The sequence below is a fragment of the Aphelocoma coerulescens genome, unplaced genomic scaffold, assembly GCF_041296385.1.
Source record: "Aphelocoma coerulescens isolate FSJ_1873_10779 unplaced genomic scaffold, UR_Acoe_1.0 HiC_scaffold_315, whole genome shotgun sequence".
Classification (NCBI taxonomy): Eukaryota; Metazoa; Chordata; class Aves; order Passeriformes; family Corvidae; genus Aphelocoma; species Aphelocoma coerulescens.
The window spans coordinates 60,163-82,876 of record NW_027183659.1 but is presented as its reverse complement, the minus strand read 5'-3'; the positions used below and the strand labels follow the sequence as shown (position 1 = coordinate 82,876).

At 65.3% G+C, this 22,714-nt stretch overlaps 3 protein-coding genes across 3 annotated transcripts; all 3 read right to left on the bottom strand.

Annotated features, from left to right (window-relative positions):
• Positions 1 to 774: 774 nt before the first annotated feature.
• On the bottom strand, positions 775 to 5,265 carry LOC138101520 (M-phase inducer phosphatase 2-like). The gene is made up of 14 exons (XM_068999294.1): positions 5,150 to 5,265; positions 4,788 to 4,915; positions 4,360 to 4,411; positions 4,121 to 4,162; positions 3,758 to 3,794; positions 3,520 to 3,618; positions 2,960 to 3,445; positions 2,578 to 2,751; positions 2,361 to 2,456; positions 1,950 to 2,012; positions 1,747 to 1,845; positions 1,296 to 1,429; positions 1,096 to 1,207; positions 775 to 909 (listed from the first exon to the last, which is right to left on the bottom strand). The coding sequence occupies exons 1-14, from the start codon at positions 5,263 to 5,265 to the stop codon at positions 775 to 777; spliced, it is 1,773 nt and encodes a 590-aa protein (XP_068855395.1).
• Positions 5,266 to 8,791: 3,526 nt separating this feature from the next.
• On the bottom strand, positions 8,792 to 13,282 carry LOC138101522 (M-phase inducer phosphatase 2-like). Its single transcript, XM_068999296.1, has 14 exons — positions 13,167 to 13,282; positions 12,805 to 12,932; positions 12,377 to 12,428; positions 12,138 to 12,179; positions 11,775 to 11,811; positions 11,537 to 11,635; positions 10,977 to 11,462; positions 10,595 to 10,768; positions 10,378 to 10,473; positions 9,967 to 10,029; positions 9,764 to 9,862; positions 9,313 to 9,446; positions 9,113 to 9,224; positions 8,792 to 8,926 (listed from the first exon to the last, which is right to left on the bottom strand). Exons 1-14 carry the CDS (start codon positions 13,280 to 13,282, stop codon positions 8,792 to 8,794), a joined length of 1,773 nt encoding a protein of 590 aa, XP_068855397.1.
• Positions 13,283 to 16,829: 3,547 nt separating this feature from the next.
• On the bottom strand, positions 16,830 to 21,321 carry LOC138101523 (M-phase inducer phosphatase 2-like). The gene is made up of 14 exons (XM_068999297.1): positions 21,206 to 21,321; positions 20,844 to 20,971; positions 20,416 to 20,467; positions 20,177 to 20,218; positions 19,813 to 19,849; positions 19,575 to 19,673; positions 19,015 to 19,500; positions 18,633 to 18,806; positions 18,416 to 18,511; positions 18,005 to 18,067; positions 17,802 to 17,900; positions 17,351 to 17,484; positions 17,151 to 17,262; positions 16,830 to 16,964 (listed from the first exon to the last, which is right to left on the bottom strand). The coding sequence occupies exons 1-14, from the start codon at positions 21,319 to 21,321 to the stop codon at positions 16,830 to 16,832; spliced, it is 1,773 nt and encodes a 590-aa protein (XP_068855398.1).
• Positions 21,322 to 22,714: the final 1,393 nt, after the last annotated feature.

The window sequence follows — 22,714 nt, the reverse complement described above, 5'->3', positions numbered from 1 at the left end:
GAAAAGACAGGATCCTGGCTGTGGGGGTCCCAGGGAGAGGGGTGCCATGTCACCACCCCAAGTGTCCCACGGGTCCTGCCTGCAAGCCCAGCATGCTCAGGAAAGAGGGTCCCGTGGAGGTCCGGGGCCATGCTGCTGCCAGCCCAGCACGCAGGAACAGCAGCCACGGGGCCAACGCTTGCCCACGTGTCCCTGGGGAAGTCACCACGCCCCACAAGGAAGCCAGCACCTCAGCCCTGTCCCCTGCCAGCAGCTGCCCCTGTCCCCAGACCCCCGGCAGAGCCCTCCAGCCCGGCCTGGCCATCCCACCAGCCCCGCATCGGGGGCTCCCACCCCTGCAGCAGCCTGGTGCGGGCAGCGAGAGCTCAGGACACGCCTTTGTTCTCCTGCAATCGGACTTTATTAACAGAGACTGCAGCGAACAATCCTAACAACGGAGACACTCAGAAATATTGATAACAACGAACACAAAACTATTCCTAACCGGAAACAAACACAAAAGTATTTAGAACAACAAACAAACGCAAAAATATTTATAACAACAAACAAACACAAAATATTTCGAACAACGAACAAAAAAATATTTGCAACAACGAACAAACACAAAAATATTTGCAACGAACAAACGCAAAACCGCTCTGAACAAAAACTACCACCCCAAAGCCATCGCAGCAAACCCGAGCGAGCAGGCGAGGCGCATCCGCAGCCAAGGGAAGCCTTCCTCCGTTCCCAGCTCCAGCGCTGCCCCGACGCGGCTGAGAGACCCCCGGGCGCTCACAGGTCCCGCCCGCGGCTGAAGAGCGCCCGCCGGCCGCGCTCGCGGAGCCGCCTCTGCCCGCGGAACTTGCGCAGCTCCTCCTTGAACGCGGAGTGCAGCATGGGCCGATAGTCCCGGGGCTCGCAGTGGCTCTGCAAGCCACGGACGGCTCCGTCAGCCCCCGCAGCACAGCAGCCGCCGGCCCTGCAGATCCCCGCCCGTGGCGGCGAGGATGCTCAGAGCCACAGCTGCCCCTCGCCACCGCCGTGTGCCCCCGCCACTTCTTCCCTCTCGGCGCCGACCGCCTGCCACCGAGGGGACACGGGGACGGCACTCACCGGGAACTGGAGGAAGAACTCCCGGTAGCCGCCCTTCAGCACGTACAGCTCGGGGTAGTGCAGCTGGGGGTACTCGTGGCAGCGGCGATCCCTCTCCCGCAGGAACTTGCACCTGTGCCACGGACAAAACGCGCGGCATCACCCCCGTGCCGGGATCCGCGGCTGGCAGAGCCCAGCGGGCCCCCCGGGCCATCACTCACATTTTGGGCCCCCGCTCAACAGAGAACTCGCAGTGGAAGATGACGATCACCCTCCTGCTGGAGTCCAGGGGCACGATGGGCTGCTCCAGCAGCGATTCCTCCACGTCCCGCTGCAGCGGCAGGTTGACAGCGCCCTGGCGAGGCAGAGAAGGCGCCTTTTCCCCCTCCGTGTCCCATTGCATTTTGTGCAGCGACTCAAGGACGCTGCCCCCAAGCCTCCCCCAGCAGCACCGTCACCCGCGGTCCTGGGACACCGTCACCCTCCTCCTTGCAGCTGCGAACCAGCCCTTCAGGGGGTGGCTCGGCACTGCCCAGGGGCTGCTCCACCCCACCGGGCGGCTCAGTGCCCTCCGGGGGGGCTGCTCGAGCCCTCGCCGTGGGCTCAGCACCTCCGAGGGTGCTTCGGACCCCGCCCTTCCTCCCGGCCCCAGGGCCACGAGGGGCTTCTGACCTTGACGTGGCCCCCCTCGTACTCGTAGGGATAGCGGCAGTCCACGACGAGGCTGCTCTCGATGCTGCTGCTGAAGTGCCCCGCCAGCACCGCCGCCAGCTGCGGGGGGAGCGCGTCACCAAAGGGGGGGACAGCCGGGGGACAGGGCGAGAGCAGGCAGGCAGCCCCTCGGGGGGGCCGGGGAGGGGCTGCAGCCCCCTTACCGTCTCAGGGGAGATGTACTTCAGGCCCGGCTCCTTGCCCTCCACCGTCGGCAGGAGGTGAGGCTGCAACAGACAGGCTCTGGGCTCAGCCCCATTCCAAGGACACCTCCCAGGCCTGCAACCTGTCGCCCCAGCCCACAAGCCCCCGAGCGGCCAGCTGTGCCCCCGCGGGAGGGCAAGGGCCACATAGACGGGGCTGTGCCACACGGCTGGAGCAGAGGAGCGGCCATGGGGCTCTTCATGCACCGCAGCGATGCTGCAGGCTGGCAAGTCACGGCCCCAAGGCCCCGTGGCCCCAGGCATGGGCCACCAGCTCGCTTTGGGCTCTCACAGCGCTGCGGGGCTCCAGCCATGCTCCCCGTTCCGAATGATGGGGGCACCCCCTCACCTGCCCCATCCTCGTGGCCCTACCTTGGAGAAATCCCCGATGAGCTCCTGGTCATCGTTGGCCAGCAGGTTCTCGAGCTCCTCACGCCGGGCGGAGCGGGAAGGCTCCAGCCACGCTCCCTGCCGAGGCACCAGCCAGAGACACCCCCAAATGTCAGCAGCGGCTCTGCCAGAGCCGGGCCGGGGCCCAGGCCCGCCAGGGACACGCTGGCTCTCAGCCCACACCTTCCCCAGCACCCACCGGCTCCAGCGACGCCTCCTGGCCAGGGCTGCCGGCCACCCTCCTCTGCCGCTTGGCCTCCACAGGGCTGTCGCTGTCCGAGGGCTGTCCCCGCTTCAGGACGGGCCTGGCGACACTGCCCGGCTCCGAGGGCGAGCGGGACAGCTGCCGGCACTGGCTGCGCTTCCCCGGCCGCTGTGGGGAGAGCCCGCGCTGCTGCCTGGCGCTCTGGCAAGCCCCAGCACCAGCAGGGCAGCGGCCGAGGCTCCCGCTCCCCGTGACCAAGACAAGCCCACAGTCTCTGGGCTGCTGCTGCTCACCAAGCAGCGGCCCCAGACGCCCCAGTGGAGACCCCAAGAGGGGATTGTGGGGCTCTGTCCACTTCCCAAAGGCTCCCACGTACCAGCTTTGCCTCCTCCTTGCTCATCACCGGCGTGCTCACCACGTTCTCCTTCTCCTGGGGCACGGTGGCATCGCTCTGCCAGGGCAGCAGCTGGGGAGACTTGGGGCACAGGCAGAGGAGATCGTGAAATGGGCACAAGTCCTGCCAGCTGCTTCCCAGCCGCAGGCAGGCACGGATCCCATAGGCGAGCTCCATCCACCACCTGCCGGTGCCTTCCAGCTTTGGAGACGCACGGGCTGTCCCCGTGACCCCCCGGCCCGGCCATCTCCCACCTCCGCAGCTCTCCAGGCCACGCGGGCAGCTCGGAGCGGCAGCTCCCACGCGTGCAGCCCCGGCATCACCCATCGCTGCTGCCCTCCCGAGCCCTCCAGCCTCTCTCACCAGCAGCTCTGATGCGGCCCAGGGGCTCTCGGCAAGGGGCTCCCTCCTGGCGGCCCCATGGCTCCGCTGGCCCGGCCTCGGCAGCTTCTTGGCCACAAAGCCCTCCTGCAGCGGGGGGGACACGGCGTCAGCACCCCTCTGTCCCCTCCCTGCCCCCCAGCTCTCGCTGCCCCCCTCACCTCATCCTCGGGCTCCCTGCGGCGCCGCCGCGCTCTGTCCCTGCGCTCCTGCAGCTGCGAGATGTCCTTCAGGACGCGGCTGCCGTCCCGCTGCCACGCCTGTGGGACAGCCAGCGGTGAGAGGTGCGCACCAGCCCTGCCCCCTCTCCTGCCTCCATCCTCCTCGTCCCGGCTCGCCCAGGGACTCGGCAGGATCCTGCCTCGCTCTGCTCAGCCCTGCGCAGCCTCCAGCACTCACCGGCAACGCGTGCATCCTCTGCCGAAGGAGCTTCCTGCTGCAAGAGCCGGCAGAGGAAAGGGTCAAATGACAGCAGGTGGCCTGGGCCGCTGAGTCCCACCCCTCTGCCATTGCCACCTCTGTCCCCCACGTGCTCAGGGCGGGGTGAGACGCCCCCCCCCCCCACCCGGGGCTGTCACAGCTCCCCAAAGGGACCTGGGGCAAAACCACCTCCAGGCACTGAGGAAACACCAACGGCCTGAGCGGGACCCCAGCAGGGGGAACGGGGACAGCCTGGCTTTTGGCTGTGGGACAGGGACAGCCTGGGCACGGGGACAGCCCGGCATTCATGTCCTGCGGCAGGGACAGAGCCCCTGCACTTACTCTTTGAGCGCTCTCCCGAACGCCGGCATCGTTCTCTGGGAGCTGTGGGGAGAGCAGAGATGGGGTCAGTGGCGGTGGCATCCACGTCGCCGCCCAAGCAGGCCAGCTTGCCACCGCCCAGGCACAGCCTGGGGCTCACAGCTGGCTGCACAGCCGCCAGCGAGGCTGAGAGCGGGCCCTGCTGCGCGGGGGAGGGACAGGGGGTGTCCCCGGGAGGACACGGGCATGGGGCCGCTCACTCTTCCTGCGCGGCCGCGGGCTTCTGCTGCGTGGGGAAGTCCGGCTCCAGTCCTGCGGGAACAAGGCACTGGGCTAGTAGCCCCGCTGCGGGGATCGGCCTCCTGCCCCCAGCCCGGGGCCCCGGGCACTTCGGGGCCGGGCACGGAGTCCCCCAGCAGGCGGGTGCCAACGGCCCTGCGAGCACCGCTGCCCATGGAATGTCGCGTGTCCCCCGGAGCAGGCTGTCACCGCAGCGCTTCCCGGCTGCGCCCCGGCCAGCGCAGCTCTAGGCTCCCGCCCATCCCTCCCCACCAGCTGCCCCGCCTCGAGCCCCTCGCCAGCCCCTCGGCCAAGCCCTCCCGCCACAGCCCTGTCCCCTTAGGCTAACACCCTCTGCAGGAGCCCAGGCCCGGGCAGCGCCCGGGGACGGAGCAGCCGCATCCCTCACCTGCATCCGGGGGCTGGCAAGAGAGCGAGTGGCGGCCACAGTCCGAGGCCAGCGGCTGCGGGGACGGCGTGTGCCACAGCCGCGGCAGGGGCAGCCCCCCGTGGCCCCGCTTCGGGGTGTCCCGGTGCCTGCGGGCGGTCAGGACGGGGCAGTGTCAGCGGCCCGCTTGGGCCTCGCCCCTTGTGGCCCTGCCGGGCCGGGGGCAGGAGCTGCAGCAGGGGATCCCCAAAGCGTGCCAGCCCCCTTTGGCACGGCCCCGCCGCCGAGCCCCGCGCGGAGCAGCCGTGTCCCGTCGGGGCAGTCCCGCGTGCGGCGGGCGGCCAAAGCCCCTCCCAGCCGCTGGCCCTCGGCCACCCCCTCACCTGGCGGGGCCCGCCGGGTCAGCCTTGTCCAGCGGCGTGAGCGGGGCCGTGCCCGGCGAGGGCAGCGGGGAGATGGCCGCCAGCCCGGGCAGCCCGCGGCCGCCGCACAGTGACATGGCCCGGGCAGGGAGCGAGCGAGCGAGCGACGATCGAGCTGCGGCAAGAGAGCGGCGCCAGGGGACAGGGGACAGGTGGCAAGAGATGGTAAGGAGTGGGAGGGGAAGAGAGCTAAGAGGTGAGAGGTGCTAAGAAGGGCCCAGAGGCGATAAGATGCGCTAAGTGGCGAAGAGAGGGGACGAGAGGTGCCAGGTGAGCCCCGGGCCGCTCCTGCTGCCAGGAACAGCACGAACAACAACAGCGGCGCCCGCAGCCAATGGCAAAGCGCAGCCGGCACGAGGCGACGGCGGCAGCCAATGAGAGGTGGCGCTGGGCGCGAGGGGACGGCGGCGGCCAATGAGAGCTGCGGAGGGCGCGTGGGGGCGGAGCCTGAGCCGAAGGGGCGGTTGATGGTCGAAAGGGGCGTGGCCAACGAGGAAAGGGGCGTGGCCAACGAGGAAAGGGGCGTGGCCAGCCCGGTCCCCGCGCCTGGCCTGGCCGGACCTTGGCACTGCAGGGGACACTCGGTCACCCCTGATGGCCCTCGAGTGTCACCTGCAGGGTAATAAAGTTATGACCTAACAGCACCCTGAGAACCAGGCCATGGCACTGAGTGCCACGTCCACTGTCGAGAAAGCAGGGTTGAAATCCTGCAGGTTGGGTTTTTATGGGTGGAGTTTCTGGTTTCTAATGGCACTTGTGAACAGCCTGCTTTGTTCACCTGCTGAAAACTTTTCTTTCTGTACCGGACTTCAAAGAAACCAAACCAGCTGGTTGTCACTTTTACTTAAGGGCACTTGATTTCTTTGCTCTTCAAACGTGCCCTCGACATGGAGTCCCTGGTGTTGATGTCCTCGGTGGTTCCAACCTGCCTCACTTTCCTCATGGATGTGCCAAAGCAGATGGAACTTTAGCGGAGCTAAAGACTGGGGGCAAAAAGAATCATAACCTAGAACTAATCCCAAAGGTGTTCGACTGGGCCTCCCTTTTCTCCCACCTGGAGATCAAAGCCGGCCAGGGAGTCCAAACCCACTTTGTGGGTGTTGGGAAGGCGCCCCGTTCCTTTGTGGAGGGCCAAGAGCTCTGACAGGAGCCTGCAGAAAGCACCACTTCCTCCTGCTCACGGTGAATTTCCGTGTATTTTTCTAGATACCTGTACTTCTATAGAAATCAGGAATTCTGAGAAAGCTGGGTGTCACGCCCGTGACCTTTGATGCTATTCAAGCACTGCCGACTGCTGCCCTGAAACATTTGAAGAGCTGCAAGGGGATTATTTGACAAAGAATAAAATTGCGGGTGATTTTAGGAAAGGTCTTTGTTTTTGCCATTTTGTGCTGATGCCTTTTCCACTCTTAAAATCAAGAGTCATACATGGTTAGAAGGGGAAAAGGGATTTTACCTTGGTGTTCGTTTTTAAGGATTCTTAGGTGTACACGTCCAGGTCATATGCATCGAGATGCACCCCGCCGAGACTCTCTGTGTCCCCCTCTCCCCCAACATTGGGTATAACATTATAGGTTTTACTAATTAGCATAACTATCAAAGATTCCCCAATGAGAGGCTCAAGTGAGCCCCCCTCCCCAAGGAACCTTCCCCTGTTTGGTTCTATCTTGCTTTACAGAATGTGTTCTGGAGAGGACCTTGGGCTCTGGGGCACACTGATCCCTAGCTACGAAGCTTCTAAAATGTTTAGTCTCTTAGCTTGACAAGCAAGTCCAAGACTGTGGGGAAAAAGCACTAGGAACAGAGAAGTTGTAAAAGGGTATAACGGGTATAAAAGAAAAGGCAAAAATCTTCATGGCATCAGTGCAGTCCTCTGTTTTGCTCTTGTGACTTCTCATTGGCGTTGCTGTTTTCTGCTTGAGCTACTCAGCTGTGTGGCCTTCCTGGCACCCCAAAGTCCTCTGATTACTCACCGCCCCCCAAGGTCTTCTTCAGTAGAGGACACGCCTCTTTGCCCGTGTGTGTGCCAGTGCTCCTTGTCAGACTTTCAAACCAGGATTGTCCGTGAGGCAGGAGCTGATCCAGGAGCCCATTGGCAGTTTGGGATGGAGCAGGATGTGGATATGGGGCCAAGGAGGTGCAGGCGGGAGCCAGGGCAATTTTGGCCAGAGATGGATTCTCTGGTGGGGCACAAAGCAAAGCAAAGGCCAGGCCCAACACCCATAACCAGGCCCCTGTCACCTGGCTGGGGAAGGGAGGGCATGGAGAAGCCCCCCTGGGGCATCCAGGAGTGACTTCAGCTCATCAGGAACACAGGGAAGTGGAGGGGAGGATGGGTGCCCCAAGGGTGACTGAAGCACTTGGCACTGGGAGGCCACTTGCCCGAGAGAGAATGGGGGACCCTGGTGTTAAGGACACCCACCCCTTCAAGGTGCCACATCCCTCGGCCTCCCAGCGAGCCCTGTCCCCCAAAAAGGAATTGTGCCAGCCCTGGGGGTGCTGCAAAGGCCAGAAGAGCCCTCTACAAAGAGAGATAACACGGCTTTGGGGCTCCCAGGCAGGGCGGTGAGGTGTTAAAGCCCCGGGGCTCCTGATGAGCCCAGCCCCACTCAAGAGGGCTGTCATTACCGCGGGGGTCCCGTGGAGAGGGGGTGTAATCACTACAGGAGGATCTCAGAATTTGGGGGGTTGATGGTCCTGAGTGTCCTGATGAGCCCTGACCCCCAAAACGGGGCTGCCACAGTTCTGCGAGTCCTACTGAGCCCGGGCTCCCCTCAGCAACGGCTGTGCCAGCCCTGGGGGTGCTGCAAAGTTCAGGAGTCCCCCTAAGAAAAGACAGGATCCTGGCTGTGGGGGTCCCAGGGAGAGGGGTGCCATGTCACCACCCCAAGTGTCCCACGGGTCCTGCCTGCAAGCCCAGCATGCTCAGGAAAGAGGGTCCCGTGGAGGTCCGGGGCCATGCTGCTGCCAGCCCAGCACGCAGGAACAGCAGCCACGGGGCCAACGCTTGCCCACGTGTCCCTGGGGAAGTCACCACGCCCCACAAGGAAGCCAGCACCTCAGCCCTGTCCCCTGCCAGCAGCTGCCCCTGTCCCCAGACCCCCGGCAGAGCCCTCCAGCCCGGCCTGGCCATCCCACCAGCCCCGCATCGGGGGCTCCCACCCCTGCAGCAGCCTGGTGCGGGCAGCGAGAGCTCAGGACACGCCTTTGTTCTCCTGCAATCGGACTTTATTAACAGAGACTGCAGCGAACAATCCTAACAACGGAGACACTCAGAAATATTGATAACAACGAACACAAAACTATTCCTAACCGGAAACAAACACAAAAGTATTTAGAACAACAAACAAACGCAAAAATATTTATAACAACAAACAAACACAAAATATTTCGAACAACGAACAAAAAAATATTTGCAACAACGAACAAACACAAAAATATTTGCAACGAACAAACGCAAAACCGCTCTGAACAAAAACTACCACCCCAAAGCCATCGCAGCAAACCCGAGCGAGCAGGCGAGGCGCATCCGCAGCCAAGGGAAGCCTTCCTCCGTTCCCAGCTCCAGCGCTGCCCCGACGCGGCTGAGAGACCCCCGGGCGCTCACAGGTCCCGCCCGCGGCTGAAGAGCGCCCGCCGGCCGCGCTCGCGGAGCCGCCTCTGCCCGCGGAACTTGCGCAGCTCCTCCTTGAACGCGGAGTGCAGCATGGGCCGATAGTCCCGGGGCTCGCAGTGGCTCTGCAAGCCACGGACGGCTCCGTCAGCCCCCGCAGCACAGCAGCCGCCGGCCCTGCAGATCCCCGCCCGTGGCGGCGAGGATGCTCAGAGCCACAGCTGCCCCTCGCCACCGCCGTGTGCCCCCGCCACTTCTTCCCTCTCGGCGCCGACCGCCTGCCACCGAGGGGACACGGGGACGGCACTCACCGGGAACTGGAGGAAGAACTCCCGGTAGCCGCCCTTCAGCACGTACAGCTCGGGGTAGTGCAGCTGGGGGTACTCGTGGCAGCGGCGATCCCTCTCCCGCAGGAACTTGCACCTGTGCCACGGACAAAACGCGCGGCATCACCCCCGTGCCGGGATCCGCGGCTGGCAGAGCCCAGCGGGCCCCCCGGGCCATCACTCACATTTTGGGCCCCCGCTCAACAGAGAACTCGCAGTGGAAGATGACGATCACCCTCCTGCTGGAGTCCAGGGGCACGATGGGCTGCTCCAGCAGCGATTCCTCCACGTCCCGCTGCAGCGGCAGGTTGACAGCGCCCTGGCGAGGCAGAGAAGGCGCCTTTTCCCCCTCCGTGTCCCATTGCATTTTGTGCAGCGACTCAAGGACGCTGCCCCCAAGCCTCCCCCAGCAGCACCGTCACCCGCGGTCCTGGGACACCGTCACCCTCCTCCTTGCAGCTGCGAACCAGCCCTTCAGGGGGTGGCTCGGCACTGCCCAGGGGCTGCTCCACCCCACCGGGCGGCTCAGTGCCCTCCGGGGGGGCTGCTCGAGCCCTCGCCGTGGGCTCAGCACCTCCGAGGGTTCTTCGGACCCCGCCCTTCCTCCCGGCCCCAGGGCCACGAGGGGCTTCTGACCTTGACGTGGCCCCCCTCGTACTCGTAGGGATAGCGGCAGTCCACGACGAGGCTGCTCTCGATGCTGCTGCTGAAGTGCCCCGCCAGCACCGCCGCCAGCTGCGGGGGGAGCGCGTCACCAAAGGGGGGGACAGCCGGGGGACAGGGCGAGAGCAGGCAGGCAGCCCCTCGGGGGGGCCGGGGAGGGGCTGCAGCCCCCTTACCGTCTCAGGGGAGATGTACTTCAGGCCCGGCTCCTTGCCCTCCACCGTCGGCAGGAGGTGAGGCTGCAACAGACAGGCTCTGGGCTCAGCCCCATTCCAAGGACACCTCCCAGGCCTGCAACCTGTCGCCCCAGCCCACAAGCCCCCGAGCGGCCAGCTGTGCCCCCGCGGGAGGGCAAGGGCCACATAGACGGGGCTGTGCCACACGGCTGGAGCAGAGGAGCGGCCATGGGGCTCTTCATGCACCGCAGCGATGCTGCAGGCTGGCAAGTCACGGCCCCAAGGCCCCGTGGCCCCAGGCATGGGCCACCAGCTCGCTTTGGGCTCTCACAGCGCTGCGGGGCTCCAGCCATGCTCCCCGTTCCGAATGATGGGGGCACCCCCTCACCTGCCCCATCCTCGTGGCCCTACCTTGGAGAAATCCCCGATGAGCTCCTGGTCATCGTTGGCCAGCAGGTTCTCGAGCTCCTCACGCCGGGCGGAGCGGGAAGGCTCCAGCCACGCTCCCTGCCGAGGCACCAGCCAGAGACACCCCCAAATGTCAGCAGCGGCTCTGCCAGAGCCGGGCCGGGGCCCAGGCCCGCCAGGGACACGCTGGCTCTCAGCCCACACCTTCCCCAGCACCCACCGGCTCCAGCGACGCCTCCTGGCCAGGGCTGCCGGCCACCCTCCTCTGCCGCTTGGCCTCCACAGGGCTGTCGCTGTCCGAGGGCTGTCCCCGCTTCAGGACGGGCCTGGCGACACTGCCCGGCTCCGAGGGCGAGCGGGACAGCTGCCGGCACTGGCTGCGCTTCCCCGGACGCTGTGGGGAGAGCCCGCGCTGCTGCCTGGCGCTCTGGCAAGCCCCAGCACCAGCAGGGCAGCGGCCGAGGCTCCCGCTCCCCGTGACCAAGACAAGCCCACAGTCTCTGGGCTGCTGCTGCTCACCAAGCAGCGGCCCCAGACGCCCCAGTGGAGACCCCAAGAGGGGATTGTGGGGCTCTGTCCACTTCCCAAAGGCTCCCACGTACCAGCTTTGCCTCCTCCTTGCTCATCACCGGCGTGCTCACCACGTTCTCCTTCTCCTGGGGCACGGTGGCATCGCTCTGCCAGGGCAGCAGCTGGGGAGACTTGGGGCACAGGCAGAGGAGATCGTGAAATGGGCACAAGTCCTGCCAGCTGCTTCCCAGCCGCAGGCAGGCACGGATCCCATAGGCGAGCTCCATCCACCACCTGCCGGTGCCTTCCAGCTTTGGAGACGCACGGGCTGTCCCCGTGACCCCCCGGCCCGGCCATCTCCCACCTCCGCAGCTCTCCAGGCCACGCGGGCAGCTCGGAGCGGCAGCTCCCACGCGTGCAGCCCCGGCATCACCCATCGCTGCTGCCCTCCCGAGCCCTCCAGCCTCTCTCACCAGCAGCTCTGATGCGGCCCAGGGGCTCTCGGCAAGGGGCTCCCTCCTGGCGGCCCCATGGCTCCGCTGGCCCGGCCTCGGCAGCTTCTTGGCCACAAAGCCCTCCTGCAGCGGGGGGGACACGGCGTCAGCACCCCTCTGTCCCCTCCCTGCCCCCCAGCTCTCGCTGCCCCCCTCACCTCATCCTCGGGCTCCCTGCGGCGCCGCCGCGCTCTGTCCCTGCGCTCCTGCAGCTGCGAGATGTCCTTCAGGACGCGGCTGCCGTCCCGCTGCCACGCCTGTGGGACAGCCAGCGGTGAGAGGTGCGCACCAGCCCTGCCCCCTCTCCTGCCTCCATCCTCCTCGTCCCGGCTCGCCCAGGGACTCGGCAGGATCCTGCCTCGCTCTGCTCAGCCCTGCGCAGCCTCCAGCACTCACCGGCAACGCGTGCATCCTCTGCCGAAGGAGCTTCCTGCTGCAAGAGCCGGCAGAGGAAAGGGTCAAATGACAGCAGGTGGCCTGGGCCGCTGAGTCCCACCCCTCTGCCATTGCCACCTCTGTCCCCCACGTGCTCAGGGCGGGGTGAGACGCCCCCCCCCCCCACCCGGGGCTGTCACAGCTCCCCAAAGGGACCTGGGGCAAAACCACCTCCAGGCACTGAGGAAACACCAACGGCCTGAGCGGGACCCCAGCAGGGGGAACGGGGACAGCCTGGCTTTTGGCTGTGGGACAGGGACAGCCTGGGCACGGGGACAGCCCGGCATTCATGTCCTGCGGCAGGGACAGAGCCCCTGCACTTACTCTTTGAGCGCTCTCCCGAACGCCGGCATCGTTCTCTGGGAGCTGTGGGGAGAGCAGAGATGGGGTCAGTGGCGGTGGCATCCACGTCGCCGCCCAAGCAGGCCAGCTTGCCACCGCCCAGGCACAGCCTGGGGCTCACAGCTGGCTGCACAGCCGCCAGCGAGGCTGAGAGCGGGCCCTGCTGCGCGGGGGAGGGACAGGGGGTGTCCCCGGGAGGACACGGGCATGGGGCCGCTCACTCTTCCTGCGCGGCCGCGGGCTTCTGCTGCGTGGGGAAGTCCGGCTCCAGTCCTGCGGGAACAAGGCACTGGGCTAGTAGCCCCGCTGCGGGGATCGGCCTCCTGCCCCCAGCCCGGGGCCCCGGGCACTTCGGGGCCGGGCACGGAGTCCCCCAGCAGGCGGGTGCCAACGGCCCTGCGAGCACCGCTGCCCATGGAATGTCGCGTGTCCCCCGGAGCAGGCTGTCACCGCAGCGCTTCCCGGCTGCGCCCCGGCCAGCGCAGCTCTAGGCTCCCGCCCATCCCTCCCCACCAGCTGCCCCGCCTCGAGCCCCTCGCCAGCCCCTCGGCCAAGCCCTCCCGCCACAGCCCTGTCCCCTTAGGCTAACACCCTCTGCAGGAGCCCAGGCCCGGGCAGCGCCCGGGGACGGAGCAGCCGCATCCCTCACCTGCATCCGGGGGCTGGCAAGAGAGCGAGTGGCGGCCACAGTCCGAGGCCAGCGGCTGCGGGGACGGCGTGTGCCACAGCCGCGGCAGGGGCAGCCCCCCGTGGCCCCGCTTCGGGGTGTCCCGGTGCCTGCGGGCGGTCAGGACGGGGCAGTGTCAGCGGCCCGCTTGGGCCTCGCCCCTTGTGGCCCTGCCGGGCCGGGGGCAGGAGCTGCAGCAGGGGATCCCCAAAGCGTGCCAGCCCCCTTTGGCACGGCCCCGCCGCCGAGCCCCGCGCGGAGCAGCCGTGTCCCGTCGGGGCAGTCCCGCGTGCGGCGGGCGGCCAAAGCCCCTCCCAGCCGCTGGCCCTCGGCCACCCCCTCACCTGGCGGGGCCCGCCGGGTCAGCCTTGTCCAGCGGCGTGAGCGGGGCCGTGCCCGGCGAGGGCAGCGGGGAGATGGCCGCCAGCCCGGGCAGCCCGCGGCCGCCGCACAGTGACATGGCCCGGGCAGGGAGCGAGCGAGCGAGCGACGATCGAGCTGCGGCAAGAGAGCGGCGCCAGGGGACAGGGGACAGGTGGCAAGAGATGGTAAGGAGTGGGAGGGGAAGAGAGCTAAGAGGTGAGAGGTGCTAAGAAGGGCCCAGAGGCGATAAGATGCGCTAAGTGGCGAAGAGAGGGGACGAGAGGTGCCAGGTGAGCCCCGGGCCGCTCCTGCTGCCAGGAACAGCACGAACAACAACAGCGGCGCCCGCAGCCAATGGCAAAGCGCAGCCGGCACGAGGCGACGGCGGCAGCCAATGAGAGGTGGCGCTGGGCGCGAGGGGACGGCGGCGGCCAATGAGAGCTGCGGAGGGCGCGTGGGGGCGGAGCCTGAGCCGAAGGGGCGGTTGATGGTCGAAAGGGGCGTGGCCAACGAGGAAAGGGGCGTGGCTAACGAGGAAAGGGGCGTGGCCAACGAGGAAAGGGGCGTGGCCAGCCCGGTCCCCGCGCCTGGCCTGGCCGGACCTTGGCACTGCAGGGGACACTCGGTCACCCCTGATGGCCCTCGAGTGTCACCTGCAGGGTAATAAAGTTATGACCTAACAGCACCCTGAGAACCAGGCCATGGCACTGAGTGCCACGTCCACTGTCGAGAAAGCAGGGTTGAAATCCTGCAGGTTGGGTTTTTATGGGTGGAGTTTCTGGTTTCTAATGGCACTTGTGAACAGCCTGCTTTGTTCACCTGCTGAAAACTTTTCTTTCTGTACCGGACTTCAAAGAAACCAAATCAGCTGGTTGTCACTTTTACTTAAGGGCACTTGATTTCTTTGCTCTTCAAACGTGCCCTCGACATGGAGTCCCTGGTGTTGATGTCCTCGGTGGTTCCAACCTGCCTCACTTTCCTCATGGATGTGCCAAAGCAGATGGAACTTTAGCGGAGCTAAAGACTGGGGGCAAAAAGAATCATAACCTAGAACTAATCCCAAAGGTGTTCGACTGGGCCTCCCTTTTCTCCCACCTGGAGATCAAAGCCGGCCAGGGAGTCCAAACCCACTTTGTGGGTGTTGGGAAGGCGCCCCGTTCCTTTGTGGAGGGCCAAGAGCTCTGACAGGAGCCTGCAGAAAGCACCACTTCCTCCTGCTCACGGTGAATTTCCGTGTATTTTTCTAGATACCTGTACTTCTATAGAAATCAGGAATTCTGAGAAAGCTGGGTGTCACGCCCGTGACCTTTGATGCTATTCAAGCACTGCCGACTGCTGCCCTGAAACATTTGAAGAGCTGCAAGGGGATTATTTGACAAAGAATAAAATTGCGGGTGATTTTAGGAAAGGTCTTTGTTTTTGCCATTTTGTGCTGATGCCTTTTCCACTCTTAAAATCAAGAGTCATACATGGTTAGAAGGGGAAAAGGGATTTTACCTTGGTGTTCGTTTTTAAGGATTCTTAGGTGTACACGTCCAGGTCATATGCATCGAGATGCACCCCGCCGAGACTCTCTGTGTCCCCCTCTCCCCCAACATTGGGTATAACATTATAGGTTTTACTAATTAGCATAACTATCAAAGATTCCCCAATGAGAGGCTCAAGTGAGCCCCCCTCCCCAAGGAACCTTCCCCTGTTTGGTTCTATCTTGCTTTACAGAATGTGTTCTGGAGAGGACCTTGGGCTCTGGGGCACACTGATCCCTAGCTACGAAGCTTCTAAAATGTTTAGTCTCTTAGCTTGACAAGCAAGTCCAAGACTGTGGGGAAAAAGCACTAGGAACAGAGAAGTTGTAAAAGGGTATAACGGGTATAAAAGAAAAGGCAAAAATCTTCATGGCATCAGTGCAGTCCTCTGTTTTGCTCTTGTGACTTCTCATTGGCGTTGCTGTTTTCTGCTTGAGCTACTCAGCTGTGTGGCCTTCCTGGCACCCCAAAGTCCTCTGATTACTCACCCCCCCCCAAGGTCTTCTTCAGTAGAGGACACGCCTCTTTGCCCGTGTGTGTGCCAGTGCTCCTTGTCAGACTTTCAAACCAGGATTGTCCGTGAGGCAGGAGCTGATCCAGGAGCCCATTGGCAGTTTGGGATGGAGCAGGATGTGGATATGGGGCCAAGGAGGTGCAGGCGGGAGCCAGGGCAATTTTGGCCAGAGATGGATTCTCTGGTGGGGCACAAAGCAAAGCAAAGGCCAGGCCCAACACCCATAACCAGGCCCCTGTCACCTGGCTGGGGAAGGGAGGGCATGGAGAAGCCCCCCTGGGGCATCCAGGAGTGACTTCAGCTCATCAGGAACACAGGGAAGTGGAGGGGAGGATGGGTGCCCCAAGGGTGACTGAAGCACTTGGCACTGGGAGGCCACTTGCCCGAGAGAGAATGGGGGACCCTGGTGTTAAGGACACCCACCCCTTCAAGGTGCCACATCCCTCGGCCTCCCAGCGAGCCCTGTCCCCCAAAAAGGAATTGTGCCAGCCCTGGGGGTGCTGCAAAGGCCAGAAGAGCCCTCTACAAAGAGAGATAACACGGCTTTGGGGCTCCCAGGCAGGGCGGTGAGGTGTTAAAGCCCCGGGGCTCCTGATGAGCCCAGCCCCACTCAAGAGGGCTGTCATTACCGCGGGGGTCCCGTGGAGAGGGGGTGTAATCACTACAGGAGGATCTCAGAATTTGGGGGGTTGATGGTCCTGAGTGTCCTGATGAGCCCTGACCCCCAAAACGGGGCTGCCACAGTTCTGCGAGTCCTACTGAGCCCGGGCTCCCCTCAGCAACGGCTGTGCCAGCCCTGGGGGTGCTGCAAAGTTCAGGAGTCCCCCTAAGAAAAGACAGGATCCTGGCTGTGGGGGTCCCAGGGAGAGGGGTGCCATGTCACCACCCCAAGTGTCCCACGGGTCCTGCCTGCAAGCCCAGCATGCTCAGGAAAGAGGGTCCCGTGGAGGTCCGGGGCCATGCTGCTGCCAGCCCAGCACGCAGGAACAGCAGCCACGGGGCCAACGCTTGCCCACGTGTCCCTGGGGAAGTCACCACGCCCCACAAGGAAGCCAGCACCTCAGCCCTGTCCCCTGCCAGCAGCTGCCCCTGTCCCCAGACCCCCGGCAGAGCCCTCCAGCCCGGCCTGGCCATCCCACCAGCCCCGCATCGGGGGCTCCCACCCCTGCAGCAGCCTGGTGCGGGCAGCGAGAGCTCAGGACACGCCTTTGTTCTCCTGCAATCGGACTTTATTAACAGAGACTGCAGCGAACAATCCTAACAACGGAGACACTCAGAAATATTGATAACAACGAACACAAAACTATTCCTAACCGGAAACAAACACAAAAGTATTTAGAACAACAAACAAACGCAAAAATATTTATAACAACAAACAAACACAAAATATTTCGAACAACGAACAAAAAAATATTTGCAACAACGAACAAACACAAAAATATTTGCAACGAACAAACGCAAAACCGCTCTGAACAAAAACTACCACCCCAAAGCCATCGCAGCAAACCCGAGCGAGCAGGCGAGGCGCATCCGCAGCCAAGGGAAGCCTTCCTCCGTTCCCAGCTCCAGCGCTGCCCCGACGCGGCTGAGAGACCCCCGGGCGCTCACAGGTCCCGCCCGCGGCTGAAGAGCGCCCGCCGGCCGCGCTCGCGGAGCCGCCTCTGCCCGCGGAACTTGCGCAGCTCCTCCTTGAACGCGGAGTGCAGCATGGGCCGATAGTCCCGGGGCTCGCAGTGGCTCTGCAAGCCACGGACGGCTCCGTCAGCCCCCGCAGCACAGCAGCCGCCGGCCCTGCAGATCCCCGCCCGTGGCGGCGAGGATGCTCAGAGCCACAGCTGCCCCTCGCCACCGCCGTGTGCCCCCGCCACTTCTTCCCTCTCGGCGCCGACCGCCTGCCACCGAGGGGACACGGGGACGGCACTCACCGGGAACTGGAGGAAGAACTCCCGGTAGCCGCCCTTCAGCACGTACAGCTCGGGGTAGTGCAGCTGGGGGTACTCGTGGCAGCGGCGATCCCTCTCCCGCAGGAACTTGCACCTGTGCCACGGACAAAACGCGCGGCATCACCCCCGTGCCGGGATCCGCGGCTGGCAGAGCCCAGCGGGCCCCCCGGGCCATCACTCACATTTTGGGCCCCCGCTCAACAGAGAACTCGCAGTGGAAGATGACGATCACCCTCCTGCTGGAGTCCAGGGGCACGATGGGCTGCTCCAGCAGCGATTCCTCCACGTCCCGCTGCAGCGGCAGGTTGACAGCGCCCTGGCGAGGCAGAGAAGGCGCCTTTTCCCCCTCCGTGTCCCATTGCATTTTGTGCAGCGACTCAAGGACGCTGCCCCCAAGCCTCCCCCAGCAGCACCGTCACCCGCGGTCCTGGGACACCGTCACCCTCCTCCTTGCAGCTGCGAACCAGCCCTTCAGGGGGTGGCTCGGCACTGCCCAGGGGCTGCTCCACCCCACCGGGCGGCTCAGTGCCCTCCGGGGGGGCTGCTCGAGCCCTCGCCGTGGGCTCAGCACCTCCGAGGGTGCTTCGGACCCCGCCCTTCCTCCCGGCCCCAGGGCCACGAGGGGCTTCTGACCTTGACGTGGCCCCCCTCGTACTCGTAGGGATAGCGGCAGTCCACGACGAGGCTGCTCTCGATGCTGCTGCTGAAGTGCCCCGCCAGCACCGCCGCCAGCTGCGGGGGGAGCGCGTCACCAAAGGGGGGGACAGCCGGGGGACAGGGCGAGAGCAGGCAGGCAGCCCCTCGGGGGGGCCGGGGAGGGGCTGCAGCCCCCTTACCGTCTCAGGGGAGATGTACTTCAGGCCCGGCTCCTTGCCCTCCACCGTCGGCAGGAGGTGAGGCTGCAACAGACAGGCTCTGGGCTCAGCCCCATTCCAAGGACACCTCCCAGGCCTGCAACCTGTCGCCCCAGCCCACAAGCCCCCGAGCGGCCAGCTGTGCCCCCGCGGGAGGGCAAGGGCCACATAGACGGGGCTGTGCCACACGGCTGGAGCAGAGGAGCGGCCATGGGGCTCTTCATGCACCGCAGCGATGCTGCAGGCTGGCAAGTCACGGCCCCAAGGCCCCGTGGCCCCAGGCATGGGCCACCAGCTCGCTTTGGGCTCTCACAGCGCTGCGGGGCTCCAGCCATGCTCCCCGTTCCGAATGATGGGGGCACCCCCTCACCTGCCCCATCCTCGTGGCCCTACCTTGGAGAAATCCCCGATGAGCTCCTGGTCATCGTTGGCCAGCAGGTTCTCGAGCTCCTCACGCCGGGCGGAGCGGGAAGGCTCCAGCCACGCTCCCTGCCGAGGCACCAGCCAGAGACACCCCCAAATGTCAGCAGCGGCTCTGCCAGAGCCGGGCCGGGGCCCAGGCCCGCCAGGGACACGCTGGCTCTCAGCCCACACCTTCCCCAGCACCCACCGGCTCCAGCGACGCCTCCTGGCCAGGGCTGCCGGCCACCCTCCTCTGCCGCTTGGCCTCCACAGGGCTGTCGCTGTCCGAGGGCTGTCCCCGCTTCAGGACGGGCCTGGCGACACTGCCCGGCTCCGAGGGCGAGCGGGACAGCTGCCGGCACTGGCTGCGCTTCCCCGGCCGCTGTGGGGAGAGCCCGCGCTGCTGCCTGGCGCTCTGGCAAGCCCCAGCACCAGCAGGGCAGCGGCCGAGGCTCCCGCTCCCCGTGACCAAGACAAGCCCACAGTCTCTGGGCTGCTGCTGCTCACCAAGCAGCGGCCCCAGACGCCCCAGTGGAGACCCCAAGAGGGGATTGTGGGGCTCTGTCCACTTCCCAAAGGCTCCCACGTACCAGCTTTGCCTCCTCCTTGCTCATCACCGGCGTGCTCACCACGTTCTCCTTCTCCTGGGGCACGGTGGCATCGCTCTGCCAGGGCAGCAGCTGGGGAGACTTGGGGCACAGGCAGAGGAGATCGTGAAATGGGCACAAGTCCTGCCAGCTGCTTCCCAGCCGCAGGCAGGCACGGATCCCATAGGCGAGCTCCATCCACCACCTGCCGGTGCCTTCCAGCTTTGGAGACGCACGGGCTGTCCCCGTGACCCCCCGGCCCGGCCATCTCCCACCTCCGCAGCTCTCCAGGCCACGCGGGCAGCTCGGAGCGGCAGCTCCCACGCGTGCAGCCCCGGCATCACCCATCGCTGCTGCCCTCCCGAGCCCTCCAGCCTCTCTCACCAGCAGCTCTGATGCGGCCCAGGGGCTCTCGGCAAGGGGCTCCCTCCTGGCGGCCCCATGGCTCCGCTGGCCCGGCCTCGGCAGCTTCTTGGCCACAAAGCCCTCCTGCAGCGGGGGGGACACGGCGTCAGCACCCCTCTGTCCCCTCCCTGCCCCCCAGCTCTCGCTGCCCCCCTCACCTCATCCTCGGGCTCCCTGCGGCGCCGCCGCGCTCTGTCCCTGCGCTCCTGCAGCTGCGAGATGTCCTTCAGGACGCGGCTGCCGTCCCGCTGCCACGCCTGTGGGACAGCCAGCGGTGAGAGGTGCGCACCAGCCCTGCCCCCTCTCCTGCCTCCATCCTCCTCGTCCCGGCTCGCCCAGGGACTCGGCAGGATCCTGCCTCGCTCTGCTCAGCCCTGCGCAGCCTCCAGCACTCACCGGCAACGCGTGCATCCTCTGCCGAAGGAGCTTCCTGCTGCAAGAGCCGGCAGAGGAAAGGGTCAAATGACAGCAGGTGGCCTGGGCCGCTGAGTCCCACCCCTCTGCCATTGCCACCTCTGTCCCCCACGTGCTCAGGGCGGGGTGAGACGCCCCCCCCCCCCCACCCGGGGCTGTCACAGCTCCCCAAAGGGACCTGGGGCAAAACCACCTCCAGGCACTGAGGAAACACCAACGGCCTGAGCGGGACCCCAGCAGGGGGAACGGGGACAGCCTGGCTTTTGGCTGTGGGACAGGGACAGCCTGGGCACGGGGACAGCCCGGCATTCATGTCCTGCGGCAGGGACAGAGCCCCTGCACTTACTCTTTGAGCGCTCTCCCGAACGCCGGCATCGTTCTCTGGGAGCTGTGGGGAGAGCAGAGATGGGGTCAGTGGCGGTGGCATCCACGTCGCCGCCCAAGCAGGCCAGCTTGCCACCGCCCAGGCACAGCCTGGGGCTCACAGCTGGCTGCACAGCCGCCAGCGAGGCTGAGAGCGGGCCCTGCTGCGCGGGGGAGGGACAGGGGGTGTCCCCGGGAGGACACGGGCATGGGGCCGCTCACTCTTCCTGCGCGGCCGCGGGCTTCTGCTGCGTGGGGAAGTCCGGCTCCAGTCCTGCGGGAACAAGGCACTGGGCTAGTAGCCCCGCTGCGGGGATCGGCCTCCTGCCCCCAGCCCGGGGCCCCGGGCACTTCGGGGCCGGGCACGGAGTCCCCCAGCAGGCGGGTGCCAACGGCCCTGCGAGCACCGCTGCCCATGGAATGTCGCGTGTCCCCCGGAGCAGGCTGTCACCGCAGCGCTTCCCGGCTGCGCCCCGGCCAGCGCAGCTCTAGGCTCCCGCCCATCCCTCCCCACCAGCTGCCCCGCCTCGAGCCCCTCGCCAGCCCCTCGGCCAAGCCCTCCCGCCACAGCCCTGTCCCCTTAGGCTAACACCCTCTGCAGGAGCCCAGGCCCGGGCAGCGCCCGGGGACGGAGCAGCCGCATCCCTCACCTGCATCCGGGGGCTGGCAAGAGAGCGAGTGGCGGCCACAGTCCGAGGCCAGCGGCTGCGGGGACGGCGTGTGCCACAGCCGCGGCAGGGGCAGCCCCCCGTGGCCCCGCTTCGGGGTGTCCCGGTGCCTGCGGGCGGTCAGGACGGGGCAGTGTCAGCGGCCCGCTTGGGCCTCGCCCCTTGTGGCCCTGCCGGGCCGGGGGCAGGAGCTGCAGCAGGGGATCCCCAAAGCGTGCCAGCCCCCTTTGGCACGGCCCCGCCGCCGAGCCCCGCGCGGAGCAGCCGTGTCCCGTCGGGGCAGTCCCGCGTGCGGCGGGCGGCCAAAGCCCCTCCCAGCCGCTGGCCCTCGGCCACCCCCTCACCTGGCGGGGCCCGCCGGGTCAGCCTTGTCCAGCGGCGTGAGCGGGGCCGTGCCCGGCGAGGGCAGCGGGGAGATGGCCGCCAGCCCGGGCAGCCCGCGGCCGCCGCACAGTGACATGGCCCGGGCAGGGAGCGAGCGAGCGAGCGACGATCGAGCTGCGGCAAGAGAGCGGCGCCAGGGGACAGGGGACAGGTGGCAAGAGATGGTAAGGAGTGGGAGGGGAAGAGAGCTAAGAGGTGAGAGGTGCTAAGAAGGGCCCAGAGGCGATAAGATGCGCTAAGTGGCGAAGAGAGGGGACGAGAGGTGCCAGGTGAGCCCCGGGCCGCTCCTGCTGCCAGGAACAGCACGAACAACAACAGCGGCGCCCGCAGCCAATGGCAAAGCGCAGCCGGCACGAGGCGACGGCGGCAGCCAATGAGAGGTGGCGCTGGGCGCGAGGGGACGGCGGCGGCCAATGAGAGCTGCGGAGGGCGCGTGGGGGCGGAGCCTGAGCCGAAGGGGCGGTTGATGGTCGAAAGGGGCGTGGCCAACGAGGAAAGGGGCGTGGCTAACGAGGAAAGGGGCGTGGCTAACGAGGAAAGGGGCGTGGCCAACGAGGAAAGGGGCGTGGCCAGCCCGGTCCCCGCGCCTGGCCTGGCCGGACCTTGGCACTGCAGGGGACACTCGGTCACCCCTGATGGCCCTCGAGTGTCACCTGCAGGGTAATAAAGTTATGACCTAACAGCACCCTGAGAACCAGGCCATGGCACTGAGTGCCACGTCCACTGTCGAGAAAGCAGGGTTGAAATCCTGCAGGTTGGGTTTTTATGGGTGGAGTTTCTGGTTTCTAATGGCACTTGTGAACAGCCTGCTTTGTTCACCTGCTGAAAACTTTTCTTTCTGTACCGGACTTCAAAGAAACCAAACCAGCTGGTTGTCACTTTTACTTAAGGGCACTTGATTTCTTTGCTCTTCAAACGTGCCCTCGACATGGAGTCCCTGGTGTTGATGTCCTCGGTGGTTCCAACCTGCCTCACTTTCCTCATGGATGTGCCAAAGCAGATGGAACTTTAGCGGAGCTAAAGACTGGGGGCAAAAAGAATCATAACCTAGAACTAATCCCAAAGGTGTTCGACTGGGCCTCCCTTTTCTCCCACCTGGAGATCAAAGCCGGCCAGGGAGTCCAAACCCACTTTGTGGGTGTTGGGAAGGCGCCCCGTTCCTTTGTGGAGGGCCAAGAGCTCTGACAGGAGCCTGCAGAAAGCACCACTTCCTCCTGCTCACGGTGAATTTCCGTGTATTTTTCTAGATACCTGTACTTCTATAGAAATCAGGAATTCTGAGAAAGCTGGGTGTCACGCCCGTGACCTTTGATGCTATTCAAGCACTGCCGACTGCTGCCCTGAAACATTTGAAGAGCTGCAAGGGGATTATTTGACAAAGAATAAAATTGCGGGTGATTTTAGGAAAGGTCTTTGTTTTTGCCATTTTGTGCTGATGCCTTTTCCACTCTTAAAATCAAGAGTCATAC

Excerpts from the sequence above, each read along its gene's own strand:
- LOC138101520 (XM_068999294.1), bottom strand. The coding sequence starts at position 5,265 with ATGTCACTGTGCGGCGGCCGCGGGCTGCCCGGGCTGGCGGCCATCTCC. Across the intron at positions 4,163-4,359 it reads CCCGCGGCCGCGCAGGAAGA|CTCCCAGAGAACGATGCCGG; the intron begins GTGAGCGGCCCC and ends CTCTCCCCACAG. Across the intron at positions 3,446-3,519 it reads GCAGGGAGCCCGAGGATGAG|GAGGGCTTTGTGGCCAAGAA; the intron begins GTGAGGGGGGCA and ends CCCCCGCTGCAG.
- LOC138101522 (XM_068999296.1), bottom strand. The coding sequence starts at position 13,282 with ATGTCACTGTGCGGCGGCCGCGGGCTGCCCGGGCTGGCGGCCATCTCC. Across the intron at positions 12,933-13,166 it reads GACCCGGCGGGCCCCGCCAG|GCACCGGGACACCCCGAAGC; the intron begins GTGAGGGGGTGG and ends GACCGCCCGCAG. Across the intron at positions 9,447-9,763 it reads ACGAGGGGGGCCACGTCAAG|GGCGCTGTCAACCTGCCGCT; the intron begins GTCAGAAGCCCC and ends CTGCCTCGCCAG.
- LOC138101523 (XM_068999297.1), bottom strand. The coding sequence starts at position 21,321 with ATGTCACTGTGCGGCGGCCGCGGGCTGCCCGGGCTGGCGGCCATCTCC. Across the intron at positions 18,512-18,632 it reads AGGAGGCGTCGCTGGAGCCG|GGAGCGTGGCTGGAGCCTTC; the intron begins GTGGGTGCTGGG and ends GTGCCTCGGCAG. Across the intron at positions 17,901-18,004 it reads AGTACATCTCCCCTGAGACG|CTGGCGGCGGTGCTGGCGGG; the intron begins GTAAGGGGGCTG and ends CTCCCCCCGCAG.